The sequence below is a fragment of the Oreochromis aureus genome, linkage group 6 (genome assembly GCF_013358895.1).
Source record: "Oreochromis aureus strain Israel breed Guangdong linkage group 6, ZZ_aureus, whole genome shotgun sequence".
NCBI classification, from domain to species: domain Eukaryota; kingdom Metazoa; phylum Chordata; class Actinopteri; order Cichliformes; family Cichlidae; genus Oreochromis; species Oreochromis aureus.
In genome coordinates, this window is record NC_052947.1 from 1,672,123 (window position 1) to 1,687,587 (window position 15,465).

Sequence of the window (15,465 nt, forward strand, 5' to 3'; positions counted from 1 at the left end):
TAGGTTACAGTGTTAAGCAGCTTAGAGATGCCAAATGGATTAAGTGTTTTGTTCATACATAGTAAAGTAATCTGGTTAGCAAAGATGATACATTCCTCCTCCTCCATCTGCCCACCCTCCTTTCTTTTTCCTTCATATTTCCACATTTCTTTCCTTTCATCCCTTTTCAATTAAACACACACATACATCTGCAGAGAGCAGTCTTATAGAAAGTAGTCTGGAGAGGTCAGCTTATATATTTTATGCCCATTTCCATGATAAAAAATTCCATTTGCAGTAGAGTAATGTCTTTTTTTTTAGCTGCAGTGCTTCTGTGATTTTCTTTTAATGCAACTTTTTTTTTTGCTGATTCAAAATAAACATAAATTGTACAAGCTTAACCTTCTGTGTATGTGAGAACAGCACCTATAAGTATGTTCAGGATAAAAAAATCTTCTTTTTTCTGTCCCTGCAGCTCAGATCACCAAGTATCAAGTAGCTGGGCCCTCGTGGGTCCGGACACAATAAGTGTTTATATCTGCCAATGTGCGTGTGCATGTTTGCAAGTGTGTCCTTTGCCAGCCAGACAGCTCTGGTCTAATATTTTCTTGGGTAATATTACCGACAATGCAGACAGGATTCTCGCTTTCCCTTTTGTGTCTTTATTCTCCACTTTCTGTGCTCCTGTTTTGAACTCTGAAATCTCTCCTCTGATCATTTTCTCTGTTTTTCTCACATCTTTGTTTTTTTCCATCATACTACAACAAAGGTAGCGACAGAGCTAGAAGCCTTACACACACACACACACACACACACACACACACACACACACACACACACACACACACACACACACACACACACACACACACACACACACACACACACACACACACACACACACACAGTGACCTATAACAGTATCAACAGATGTATTAAACCACAGTGACACTAACTTTCCTCCTATAGGAATCTTCTGAAAAGGTCTGATTTTGCAGCGGGACAGAATTAAGTGTAACATGTTTTGTGATTGCAAATCCTTCATGTCTGTTGTTCTACACTAAAATTATATTAAACTTTTCACAATATATTCAATCAACCAAATCAGTTTATTTTCTTTGGGTGAAATTACATGATAAAAGTCCATCCCTTCTGCTTATCCATTTCAGGGCCTTGGCTTTGGCTGAGCTTATCCTGTCACAGGGTGAAAGGCAGAGTACATCCTGTACAGGTCACCGATCCACTGCGGGACTAACAGAAACAGACAAATGCTCATGCTCACACCTATGGCCACTTTCTCCAATTAACTTAAACCCATGAATGTGTTTGGAATGTGATGGGAAGTCAGAGTACCTGGAGAGAACGCACACAAGCACTGGGACAACATGCAAACTCTACAAAGAACGGCCCAGCCACCTCTTAGATTCAAACTCAGGACCTTCTCCCTGTAAAGCAACAGTGCTAACTACTTCTTTAAAATAGTAATTAAAACATCAAATGCTTAAACTGAGATAATTATAAAAATCATTTTGCAACATGTCTCAAAAGCAACAGTTGCCTTTGAAAATTGAATAGGTTCTCACCAGGCAGCCTTGAATAGCCAGATATACGTCCATTTAACTGACAGGACTTTTTGGTTTTGCTGCCTTGCTCGACCACCATGCGGGACACTTCCTGGGAGTGTGCATATTAATCTTGGATATCACTTTAAATGTCAGAGAACTAAGTTTCTCAAATCCATGTTTGTGCTGTTTTGTCTTAAAAAACTTGGTTGCAATTAATACATTTTTACATAAACCCCAGATATCAGAATTAGGCCCATGAGGATATATGAACCATCAGCTACATAACAGTTAAATCAGAAAGACTGAGCTAACTGTTGTGACTTCTTGTTTCTAAGTGCGAAAGAGATGAATAAGAACTATTATTTGAGCATAAAGAAGGAAATGATATAAAAAATGGAGCGAACAGTTGATCTCCTACCATTGTCGCTGTCCGATTTGTTCTCGTGCTCAGTGTCAGTTAGAGTCAGCACTGAGTTGGAGCGGCTCGACAAGCAGGAACTCCTCCCGGATGATTTACCCAGACCTCCGCGGCCCCACAGATGCATAGCATGCTCTGGGGACATGACTGCCTGACTATCGGTGTCTAGCTCCTGAGCTGTACCAACTGAGAAACCACGGTGGGGTGGAGGCATTTCGGGGCAGAAAGGCAAGCCGCGACGAGACGGTGGCTCACAGATCCCCAGCTGACGAAGACTGAAGTGTTGACCTGAAACAGATGGCCGTGTTGAAATCATTTAGAAATCATTAGATCATGGCAAATGACTATAGATCTAATACACAAAGATGGTGTCACTATGGCATAAAATATACACTGTATTGCCAGTGTTCACTCACCCATCCAAATCATTGAATTCAGGTGTTCCAATCACTTCCATGGCCACAGGTGTATAAATTTAAGCACCTAGGCATTCAGACTGCTTCTACAAACGATTGAGAAGAACAGTAACTCAGCCACAAAGTGGTAGGCCAATTTCAAATTGCAGACCGGGGTGCTGAGTATGCAGAGGTCACCAACTTTCTGCAGAGTCAGTCGCTACAGACCTCCAAACCTGATGTGGCCTTCAGATTAATTCAGGAACAGTGTGTCTTTATTAACCTCTGTCTCTCTTCCACAGCATGTCTTTATCCTGTCTTCCTTCTCTCGCCCCAACCGGTCGCAGCAGATGGCCCCGCCCCTCCCTGAGCCTGGTTCTGACAGAAGTTTCTTCCTGTTAAAAGGGAGTTTTTCCTTCCCACTGTCACCAAAGTGCTTGTTCATAGGGGGTCATATGATTGTTGGGTTTTTCTCTGTATGTATTATTGTAGGGTCTACCTTACACTATAAAGCGCCTTGAGGGGACTGTTGTTGTGATTTGGTGCTGTATAAGTAAAACTGAATCCAATAGAAAACGTCCAGAGAATGTGAGTTTATGACCAAGCAGCTGCAGTCAAGCCTCATATCACCAAGGACAATGCAAAGCACTGGATGAAGTTATCTAAAGCACACTGCCAATAGACTCTAGAGCAGTGGAGATCTGATCTCTGGGGCGACAAATGGTGCTTCTTTGTATGGCAATATGATGGTGTCTGAGTTTGGTGACTGCCAGGAGAATGTTACTTGTCTGTCCAGTGTTATATTTGTTGGTGGGGGGATATAGTGTGGAGTTGTTTTTCAGAGTTGGGCTTGGCCCCTTAGTTCAACTGAAAGCAAATCTTAATATTCAGCATAACAAGATACAATTTCAAGCTCCCAGCTATGTGGGAACAGTTTGGGGGCGGCCCCTTCCTGTTCCAACAGCACTGTGCACCAATGCACAAAGACAGAGCCCTGACCTCAACCTCACAAACACCTTCGGGATAAACTGGAAATGGAGACTGAGATCCAGTGGCTCTCGGCCAACATTAGTGCCAGATGTGGCAAATGGTCAAAAATTCCCCCAAACTCACTCCTAAACCTCGTGGAAACCCTTCCTAGAAAAACTAAAGCTAGCATAGCTGCAAAGAGCGGGCTGACATCACATTAAACCCTATGGATTAAGAATGGGATCTCACTCAAGTTCATATATGTGTGAAGGCAGACGAGTGATTACTTTTGGCAATACAGTGTATATACAGTAGGTAGAAGACAGCTATGAAAAAAATAGTCAAACCTGGTAACAAGTCTGTGAGGAATCTTTGACAAAGCATTTTTTATGAGACTGAATGAATAACATAGAAGACAAACTAGACAAAAGGTGCCTCAAATCCAATTAGACGTTGAGACTATAAGTGCTTTAAGTCTTCTGCAGTGGTGCAGCTCACTTAACATGTACATATTTAATATAAGCAATATGAAGCTGTGCTTTAGTTTTGTATACAGTTTGCTCACATGTAAATAAGAGAGTTTAGTAAAGATCAATTTTACTGCTAATGAAACGATAACCTTTACACATTATTAGTATTATTACAAGTAAAAACAGTAAGTGAAAAATAATAATAAATAATTATATGATGGTCCAAGTTTACAAATAATAGTAAACATCATTGATTTTAACAGCTTAACCGCTTTCTAAACAGTGAATAACATTAAAAAACATTTGCTGTTTGTTCCGACAGTATCCCAACTCGTCAAATTTGGAAGGTTTCTAAATAAAAAGCTAAGTATGTGTGCGGGAGGACAACAAGCTGGTGGAGTGGTCTAAAAAAGGACAGGAGCATGATATAAAATAAAACAACGAGAATGTATTCAGGACAGCCAATAACCCAGAATCATGTTTAAGCTGAGTGTACGATGATCCTAGCTTTGCTGTCAGAGTCTGAACTTCAACAGGTAACAAAGGCAGTGACGAGCAGTAATGTTTCAATACTAGAATCACTGCAGTTATTGCTTTGAAGTCTGTTTGGGCTGGTTTTCAACTTGGTTTGTCAGGTTTGTGCTCATACAGAAACACTAAAAAAAGATTGTATGCATTTCCTCATTAAGACAGGGATCTGTGTTGGTGTGTGATTGTAGCCTCAGGTTTATTTATAACTGATGTGTTTCAGGGCATTTTACAGAATAACAAAGTAATGTCAGTATTGTAGAAATTACTTTCTATGATGAGTAATTAAGTAAGGTACTGTATTACTTTTAAGAAAGGTAATGAGTAACATGTAATACATTACTTTTTCTGAATAATGACTGTAACATGGAAATAAAGTAGTCTAAGTAAAGTCTGCGTTTTTTCTCCTGTACTCTTGGAGAAGAATTGTATTAAAAATCTGTAATAACTTAAAAATAGATACAATACAACAGAATGAAGACACTAAATAGTAAATAAAAGTAAATAAATAAAATTCACTTTTCTATTTCAAATGCTGTTTCTTTGATATCTATATTTCATATGATTTAATTACATTTAATTGGAAATGAGGAGTAACTGGAATTGAGCTCAAATCATTTTCAAATAACACGATAATCCTTAAAAAATATATTTAAAAAAAATATCAGTAAAATCTAAGTGTGTGCTTCATTTTCAATCAGCAGATAAAAAGAAAAGTTATAAAACCATTCTATGATTAACAGCACAGCAAGAGAGAAGCAGTGGTGCTGTTTAAATTCACATTACATGAATTTATGCACTCCACTTTAAATAGCTGCAAATATACAGGTGGTAGGATAACTGACTTTTATTATATGTTCAATAATGTATACTGTTGTAAGTGGACTTGGAGAAAAATGGGTTTAGTTTTGTTTGTTGATTATTTTTCATTTTCCTCAGTGATTTTTCTCTTTTCCTCACTATTTTCACTTTCATTGGGTGATTATAGCCTTCAGACTTATTATCATATGCTTCCATCCTCTATCTGAACTCCAGTCATATATACTTTTAATGTTAGGTTATGCAAATTTTATGCATACAATTCTAGGTTGTTTAAATTTCATGTATATGTACTTTAATGTCTCTACATTGTAATCATATTTTTTTTTAAAGAAAGACAATTCGTATTTCTAAACTGATGGAAATATCTTTTTTTTTCCGTTTTACAGTAGTTTTTTTGGTCTCAGTGCACACCTTCAAAAAGATAGGGATAACATTTCTGTCTGTGCACTTTTGTAGACTCTCACCTTGTCTGTTATAATCATCCTTTTCATGGTGAACCATGTCCTTGTGTCCCTTGGTTGTCCCGTACAGTAACCTGTCAAAAGCCAAGGGCAAAAAGGATAAAGGAAGGGAAGAAGAAGAGCATCATATCAAAAAAGGCCCTGACTCCCTCTGTGACCATTCATCAATGGTCAAGACTGACCTCATGGCCCATTCTTATCAATGGTGCTAGTTTCGGTAACAATGCAAATGCTCTGCTTATAAGGTTGGGAAAGCGGCAGCTGGCCAAGACTGAGGAAGGTCTAAGTCAACCATATTCTTTTTAAGAAGAAATAAACTTTGCTTATAAATTCCCATATATGTAGGTTTATTCAATAGAGTACAATTAAATACAGTAGATTTTCAGCCAGTTGTTTACAAAGGTGAATTACACATAGGAAAAAATAGAGATACACACATACAGAAAAGAAATTCTAATCATGCCAATTTGTGTTTTTGACATTTTTGGCACACTTCTAATATTGCTCAACTAAACAGAAGATAATATGCGTGTCATCTATTTTCTAACCTTGTCTGGTCTTGGTGCTGGTCAAAAGCCTTCAGTGTTTCACTGGAGGAATAGGACTTCTGGGTGGGGACCCGGAGTCCCTGGGAACCAATAGCACAGCCTTCACTGTCCCCTGATGAACATCAAATAGACAGAATAAAAAAGTCTTTATGCAGATGCAGCTCAAGCCAAAATCCATCACTATGTACAGTTAAAGTAGATCATCAAAATCAACTCTGAACGAGAAGGGTGCAAATGTCTGCCAAACCCAATACACTTTTCAGTTTTATTTGTTTAAAATGCTGGTAGTTTAATTTACAACAGTGAATATTTTGACTTCCAACAAATAATTTCATTGAGGAAGGATACAATAATATAATCAATAACCATCAATGAGACACTTTCAGTTTTATCAGCATAAGTTACAAACAGTGCCAGCGAAGGTGCTGAAAGCAAAAGCTCAATGGCTTGAAGATGAGCTGTGAAGCTGTAGTTTACTTGCTTTACTAATAACTTCCTTCTCCTCATGTACTACACAGAGAATATCTTCTGCTGTTTTCTACCTACATGTCCCTAGACTTTAAATATACACTGCAAGGGGTAATGAGAAATGACATAGAACTAAAGAACTAAAACAACCTTAACTAAAAGAGGGTAACCAGATAGGTAAATAGGTTAAACACAATACACAAGAGACAAGTGATAACAAAATAAAACAGGAAGTGATGTGCAACAACTAGCAGATAAACACAGACAGAACTGAGCTAAGTATAGGGGAATTCCCAGAGACAGGAATGCTGTGAAAAAACTGAGGGAATACACCAAGGTAAACATTTAAACAATAAGCAACCTAAGAATTAAACTTAAGCTATTAAGTGATTCTTGGAATGAAGAGGTTCTTGGCATAAACTGTCATGAATCGGCTGTGTGGCAGGCAGGAAGTGGACCCAAACGCAAGCTTGCGGAGGCAGGAATAAACTCAAAACACAGCTTTATTGCTGGACAGGAAAACGGCGAAGCAAACTGACATGAAACTAAACTGGGAAACAATACACAGGTACACGGAGAAACACACGGCCATGAATGAGGGAGAACGCGACACTGACACAGGGAAACGTAGGGCTAAAATACACTGGGAAGTAACGAGGGGAATGAGACACAGAAGGGGAGCACAGCTGGGAGAAATCAGAACTGACGAGATGAGGGAGCAAAGTAGAATACACTCACAAGAGACATGGACCTTCAAAGTAAAACAGGAAGTAGCACAGACGCAAACTAGACTAGGGGAGACGGAGCAACTAAGAAACACAGAACAACAACAAAGAGACACAGAGGGCAGCTATTAAATACTCAGAACTAAAGAGAATACAAGAAAGCCAAACTAAGACACTAGACTAAAGAATAAACTGGGGGAACAAAGGGAACTAAGACCACAATACAAAACTCAGAGACACAAGAAACTCAAAACACTGGGTCACTGACCCAGGACCATGACATAAACTGAACTGAACTGTTGATATTATTTTATGTTACATGTTTATGTTAAACTAATATAACATAATAGCTTCAAAGAATTACAAAGAAAATTTTGGGATTACTGATAGTAGTAGTCCATCTCTCCACCAATCATTTCACCATAATTTAGCTTCTTCTTTAATCGAAAAAAGACAGAACAAATGAATGAATCCAGGTTGCATTTACTGGATTTACTGAGGAGGGTAAGTCACTGCAGACTACATGATTTTTATGTTGTGTCTGTTCCATTAATAACTAACAGTGCAATCAAAGAAAGTAGTTTTGGTTTCAAAACGCTTAGAAAGCATCAAATTGTAAAATTAAATTGAAAAAAGAATAAAATGTCCTTGATAACAACTACATTAAAATAGCTTCTGTTTGTATTAATAAACAGGTAATAAATCAAATCATATTATAATATATAAAAAAAAATTTATCACACATATGAGGGACAGAAAAGTGTAAGGTCAAATCAAATAATAATTTTGAATGTTTAATATCCAAAGTCAAAACACTGCGGTACGTTTAAGAAACATACAGATGGATAAGATGAACTCAAGGAAGACAAAATCATCACCACACAAAGCCACTCCTGACATACCTTTGACTTCTCAGGAGTGAAAAATTAGGTGATATACACAAACCAAAGACAGAGCCAGGCCAAATTTCACTTTTAACAAAATATAACAGGTTATCTAACAAAAAAAAAAAAAAATAGTACACTGACAAGAGTTTGCTATTTGGCTTTTGAGTGCTCTTGCGGTGGTACAATGTAATAATAAAATATTTATATACTGTGAGGAACAATATCTTAATAATCATAAATAAGAATGGTGGTATATGTACATGTATCACATTGTAAAAAAATGGTAAATGGCCTGTATTTGTATAGCGCGTTACTTAGTCCCTATGAACCCCAAAGCGCTTTACACTACATTCAGTCATCCAACCATTCACACACTGGTGATGGCAAGCTACATTGTAGCCACAGCTGCCCCGCGGCGCACTGACAGAGGGGAGGCTGCCGGACACTGGCGCCACCGGGCCCTCTGACCACCACCAGTAGGCAACGGGTGAAGTGTCGTGCCCAAAGACACAAGGACCGAGACTGTCGGAGCCGGGGCTCGAACTAGCAACCTTCCAATTACAAGACAAACTACTAACTCTTGAGCCACGATCGCCTCATTGTAAGGGTTGCAGACGATTGTATAGCTCTACAGCACATGGACATCAAAGCAACCTGTGTATGCATAGAAATCATTTGACAAACAATCTCTATGATAATCTACTGAGGAGGCCACACAATCTTGCTGCAACAACTGCTGCTCCCGTTATAAGTGGTGAATGAGTAAACATGGCAAGAGGCACTAGGTTAAAACGTTTGCATACTGGGTGCTTTCCTAATCCTGTTATCCAGTCATGATTTAAAAAGAATCTCAGCTGTTTTTATGTCTAGTGTTTGATTCATTTACTGATTGCCCTTTAATATAATTAAATTATAATTAAGAATGGAATTATAGATGGCATTAAAGAAAAAATACAACATCTGGGCAGTGCTACCCTACAAGCACACTCCCACATAGCAAGCAGGTCTGGCCCGGATCTGGTATCAAGCCGGCACTACTGGCTGACTTCTGGCATGATAAGACATATGTCATCCAGATATGGGCCAGGCCTGGCATAGATGGCACTGTCTATGTGATGGCATGCCATATCTGGCTCGATTGTGGTTTGTTTTATGTGGCCCAGGCTCATAGAAATCAGGTCTAGCCTGGATCTGGCATCAAGCTGGCACTTCTGACTGACTGGTGTCTTGGCAGGGTGTATGTCAACCAGATGTGGGCCAGGTCTGGCAATGATGGCACTGTTTATGTTCCTATTTTCCTATTTTAGTTAGAAGACCCAAATGCCATGTTGCAATACTATACTGCTATGGTAGCCAGTGTCTCAAAATGCCGTCTAATTGCACACGGCCGGATCAGTGGTGGTTATTTAGGATTCCGCCTCAATATTTGAACCTTAACACAGGTTTGACAGGTTTGTGAGCGTACACTTTATCCAAAACCTAGTAACAGTGTAGTCGTCTTTGCCAGTGGGTGGCTGTAGCTCAGGGGGTAGAGCAGGTCACCTACTGATTGGAAGGTTAGTGGTTCGATCTCTGGCTCCTCCAGTCTGCATGTCAAGAGTGTGAATGTGTATGAATGTAGTTAGGAAGCACACAGTTAAGAGAAAGTGTGTGATTGGGTGAATGTGGCATGTTGTATAGAGCGCTTTGAGTAATCCGGGAGACTAAACAAGCGCTATAAAAGAATCTGTCCATTCACTGTCTGAACAGAGTTTCGTCATGTTACTTTTACACTGTTTTGCATGTTCTGGCACATGTTGTTATTACATGGCTTGATTAAGGTACACATTAGGCTGACATCTGGGGCCAGAGCTAAAACTGTTCTGGGCCACCACAGGGCCAGCAGTGTGTCTACAACTCGCCCGTGGCTGCACACCACTTACAGATGGCCCACATACCGCAAAGAATGACGGCCTTTTGGTGGCCCAGATCAGGTTTGCCAGAGGTAATCCACACATGGGCCAGCACAGGACCACCAGTGTGTCTGCAACTGGTCTTGTGCTGGCCCATGTGTGGGCCACCTCTGGCAAACCTGGTCTGGGCCACAAAAGGGCCATCATTCTTTGCAGTATGTGGGACATGTGTAAGCACATTGTGTGGGCCTGATCCGGGCCATACCAATTTTGCTATGTGGGCTTTTTAGCCCATTCATTCATTTTCATTACTTCCACTTGATTGCCCAATCAAATCTCTTAACACACCCCCAACAACAACCTAAGCCTTCACAGTCACAGGAAGCATGCAGTATATAAATTCCCCTCTCGTCCCTGGGGGCAGTCTATCCTTCAAGCTCAGGTCCTCTACGAGAGGCCTGGTAGTTTGAGGGTCTTGCGCGCTATCTTTGCTGTTCCTAGTACTGCGCTCTTCTGAACAGAGATCTCATATGTTATTCCTGGGATCTGCTGGAGTTACTCGCCTAGCTTGGGAGTCACTGTACCTAGCGCTCCAATTACCACTGGGACCACTGTTACCTTCACCCTCCACATCTTCTTGAGCCCTTCTCTGAGCCCTTGGTACTTCTCCAGCTTCTTCTGTTGTGTTCGTTGCTGACATTCAGTATTGCTACTAGTGCCCGGCCTCCTTCTTTCGGCTTAACGTACAGCTGAACTTGGGGTGAAACCCTCATGCATGGTCAGGAGCTTCCTGGTCTTGATGTCAGTGGCTTCCATTGCCTCCTTTGGCCAGCTTATTATCCCGGCAGGGTACCTGATCACAGGCAGGGCGTAGGTGTTGATAGCCTGGATCTTGTTCTTACCATTCAGCTGACTCCTCAGGACTTGCCTGACCCTCTGCAGGTACTTGGTGGTTGCAGCTTTCCTAGCAGCCTCTTCATGTTTCCCATTTGCCTGTGGGATTGTCAGGTACTTGTAGCTGTCCTCTATGTCTGCAATATTGCCTTCTGGTAGTTCGATCCCCTCAGTCCTGACTATCTTCCCTCTCTTTGTTATCATCTGACTACACTTCTCCAGTCCGAATGACATTCCAATGTCGTGGCTGTATATCCCGGTGGTGTGGATCAGTGAATCAATGTCTCTTTCACTCTTGGCATACAGCTTGATGTCATCCATGTAGAGGAGTTGGCTGACAATTGCTCCATTCTGTAGTGGGTATCCATAGCCAGTCTTGTCAATGATCTCACTTAGAACCACAAAAAGTTGGTTCGGTTCATCTGGATGTAGCGTTTTCAGTGGGAGAAATGTTTCATCACTCATCCAAGTGACTTCTTCAGTCTCAGCTGACTGCATGTTTCCCCAACCTTATAAACAGTACCTTTGCACAAACTAGCCCACTGAACAATGGAGTGTGAGGTCAGGCTCCTGTTGATCTTATACAATTCTAGACATTCCAGGATCCAGGTGTGAATCACAGGTGTGAATCACATTACAAGAATCACAGGCCTTCTTGTAATCAATCCAGGCAGTGCACATGTTGGTCAGCCTAGTCTTGCAGTCTTGGGCAACTGTTCTGTCTACCAGTAGCTGGTGTTTTGCTCCTCTGGCATTCTTACCAATCCCTTTCTGTGCCCCGCTCATGTATTGAGCCACGTGCCTGTTCATCTTAGCTGCTATGATGCCTGACAGGAGCTTCCATGTGGTAGTGAGACAGGTTATTGGCCAGTAGTTGGATGGGACTGGTCTCTTCTGGGGAACCTTGGGGATCAGGAATGTCTGTCCTTCAGTGGTTCATTTATGCTGCCAGACACTCATGCAGTGCAGTCGGCGCTTCAGCCAGAAGGCATGAACCATGTCGGGGCCTGGTGCTGACCAACTCTTCATACTGGAGACCCTTTCTTGGATGTCTGCTACAGTGATGGTTACTTGACCCTGTTCAGGGAGGTTGCTGTGGTCTTCTCTTAGATCCACTAGCTACTGAGCATTGTCATTCTGGTTGTGTATTTCTCCCATATGTTCGTCTGGTATTGCTCCGTCTCCAGCCTTGGTGGTGCTGTTCTCATATTGTTCTCCTGGCACTAAGAGTACACCTTGGATGGTTCTGTGGAGAACAGCTGCCTTCTATCTCTCTGTTATACCATACTTAGGCCTACTTCCCTCCGTGCTACCTTGATCTTGGCCTCTAGTCTCCTTCTCCATGGAGGGTACTACTCCTTTTGGCTGTTCAACTTATAGCCAAGAATCTCACTGATCACTGGTGTTGTGGTGTAGATCAGCTGGTTAGTCTTGGTAATGGCTTCAGTAGGCATTGTCCATAGTGCTGCATTCGCATCATCTAGTAGATCTTCTGAGGGTACTTCACGTAGTCCTGGTAGACGGCTACAGTGGGTCCAGGTTTCAAGCTTTGTTCTCAGGTCAATTCCTCTCGCACTCAACGATCCTTCTTCAATCGCACTTGGGGCTTGGTACTCAATCTTGGGTGGGGGTGATGATATCTCCCCCCTGACCTGTCATTCTGGTTTCCGCTTACTGTATCATTTGTGTTCTACCTCATCATTCTCTAGCTATGAGAGCGGTTCCATCTTCCAAATGTTGGAACACTGAGCTACTAGTTGTTTCGCCATCAATCGGGACGCTGGGTATCGAAGATTCCATAGGTCCCTCATCCTATTCACGTTGGGGTTACTTGCGGGCACTCTAGCCTTCAAGCTCAGGTCCTCTAACAGAGGCCTGGAAGCTTGAGGGTCCTGCACAGTATTTAATTCAATTCAATTCAATTCAATTTATACAGCACCAAATCACAACAACAGTCACCTCAAGGCGCTTTATATTGTACGGTAGACCCTACAATAATACATACAGAGAAAAACACAACAATCATATGACCCCCTATGAGCAAGCACTTTGGTGACAGTGGGAAGGAAAAACTCCCTTTTAACAGGAAGAAACCTCTGGCAGAACCAGGCTCAGGGAGGGGCGGGGCCATCTGCTGTGACCGATTGCGGTGAGGGCCAGCCCATGTGTGCTGGCCCACACATGGGCCAGCACAACGCCAGTTGCAGACACACTGGTGGTCCTGTGCTGGCCCATGTGTGGACTACCTCTGGCAAACCTGATCTGGGCCACCAAATTGCCGTCATTCTTTGAGGTATGTGGGCCATGTGTAAGTTGTGTGCAGCCACGGGCCAGTTGTAGACACTACTGGCCCTGTGCTGGCCCAGAACAGTTTCAGCTCTGGCCCCAGATGTCAGCCTAATGTGTACCTTAATCAAGCCATGTAATAACAACATGTGCCAGAACATAATAGTGCAAAAGGAACATGACGAAACTCTGTTCAGACAGTGAATGAATTATATAGTGCTTTTCAAGTCTCCCAGATTACTCAAAGCGCTCTATACAACATGCCACATTCACCCAATCACACACTTTCTCTTAACTGAGTGCTTCCTAACTACATTCATACACTTGATACGCAGACTGGAGGAGCCAGGGATCGAACTACTAACCTTCCAATCAGTAGGTGACCTGCTCTACCTCCTTAGCTACAGCCACCCACTGGCAAAGAAAAGTAAAAAGTCACTAGGTTTTGGATAAAGTGTACACTCACAAACCTGTCAAACCTGCATTTGAAATGTTGGCTACCATAGCAGTATAGTATTGCAACATGGCATTTGGGTCTTCTAACTAAAATAGGAAAATAGGAACATAAACAGTGCCATCATTGCCAGACCTGGCCCACATCTGGTTGACATACACCCTGCCGTGACACCAGTCAGTCAGAAGTGCCAGCTTGATGCCAGATCAGGGGAAGACCTGTTTTCTATGGGCCCGGGCCACATAAACCAAACCACAATTGGGCCAGATATGGCATGCCATCACATAGACAGTGCCATCTATGCCAGGCCTGGCCCATATCTGGATGACATACGTCTTATCATGCCAGAAGTCAGCCAGTAGTGCCGGCTTGATACCAGATCCGGGCCAGACCTCCTTGCTATGTGGGTATATATATATCACTCAGCTCTTGGCTGACTCATGAAATGAATGGATGGAGAAACACATACATACATAATAAAAATACATAAAAGACTCTATGAATGTTCTAAATGAGCTGTCTCACCAGTGTATGGCCCCTCTTTGTCCTTCCGGCTCTTTGTTAGTGAGCAGTATGGACGTCGCTCTTTCACTTCCATAATGCTTCTTCTTATGCTGCTGGCAAACATACAGGCATACTGCTGTACAGCTGCATAGACAGAAAGATAAACAGAAAGAGAGAGATAGACAGATGAATGAAAAACAAAGAAGAAAAAATGAGTGAGAGACAGCCAGACAAAGAGTGAAGGGTTGTTGGTCCACCTACAACCACACACAAAAAGGGACAAGAAAAGTGGTTATATGTTCCAATGGTCTTGTCCTGCAGTTACTGTTAAAGTTAAACATGACAGTTTAATCTGCCATTGCCAAGTACCAGAATGTGATCTTGACTTCATTAAAAAATCACAACCTGCATTCTGTTTTATTGTGTCCTTATTTGTAACCTGCACAAATCTCTGACATGCAAAAGCAGCAGGCTTAACTGGTGTGCTTACAGATAAAGATATATACCAAAAGGCACATTCTGTGAGTCATGCAAACCTTCTGTGTTGACACAAACTCACACACATAAAGACACTACAAACATGCAAAGTATAGTATAGTATATTGCACAGAAATATTGATAATCACATTTATTTCATGATTAGTTACACAAAATATCTGCAACTGTTTGATTGTTTTTTTTAATGAAGTTTTCATTTATACTTTTGATGTAGTTTTAAAAATTTATAATAAAAGGAAAACACACGTAGATTTTTTCATTACAATAGAATTCCCTAAAATACTTTCAGCGTAACCCACATGTATCCAAAGCTCTTCTAACATCTGCTTAATGTCTCTAAAATCAATACTGAAACCATAAAGTGAAAGTCTGCTCAAAGTCAGCTTTATTGTCAAAAACCATATGCACAGATCATACACAGGAATTTGAAATTGTTAACCTCCCATGGCCCTCAGTGTACACTAAAACAATACAAAGAGAAAAAGAGGGAAGAGGTGAATGCAGGTCTGGAGTTCATGTGTGTGAGAGCAAGGAGTGAATTCAGCATCCTGACAGCCTGATGGATGAAGCTGTCTCTCAGTCTGCTGGTGTAGCCCAGAGGCTCTTCAGTCTCCTTCCTGAAGAAGCTGTTGGACGGATGAGTGGAATCACCTGTAATGCAGAGGGCTTTCTGGATGAGGCGGGTGCAGTAGATGTCCTGGA

The 15,465-nt window shown here is 41.5% G+C and overlaps 1 protein-coding gene across 2 annotated transcripts in view; it reads right to left on the minus strand.

Moving 5' to 3' along the window:
* tenm3 (teneurin transmembrane protein 3) overlaps positions 1-14,363 on the minus strand; it is a 298,938-nt gene extending 284,575 nt beyond the window's left edge. For both annotated transcript variants that reach the window (XM_039613612.1, XM_039613610.1), the window contains exons 1-4: positions 14,287-14,363; positions 6,156-6,267; positions 5,611-5,681; positions 1,963-2,250 (exon numbers count right to left, since the gene is read on the minus strand). In XM_039613612.1, the coding sequence (XP_039469546.1) occupies positions 1,963-2,250; positions 5,611-5,681; positions 6,156-6,267; positions 14,287-14,359 (544 nt within the window). In that variant the 5' untranslated portion in view covers positions 14,360-14,363. The remainder of the gene's footprint in view (positions 1-1,962; positions 2,251-5,610; positions 5,682-6,155; positions 6,268-14,286) is intronic.
* Positions 14,364-15,465: the final 1,102 nt, after the last annotated feature.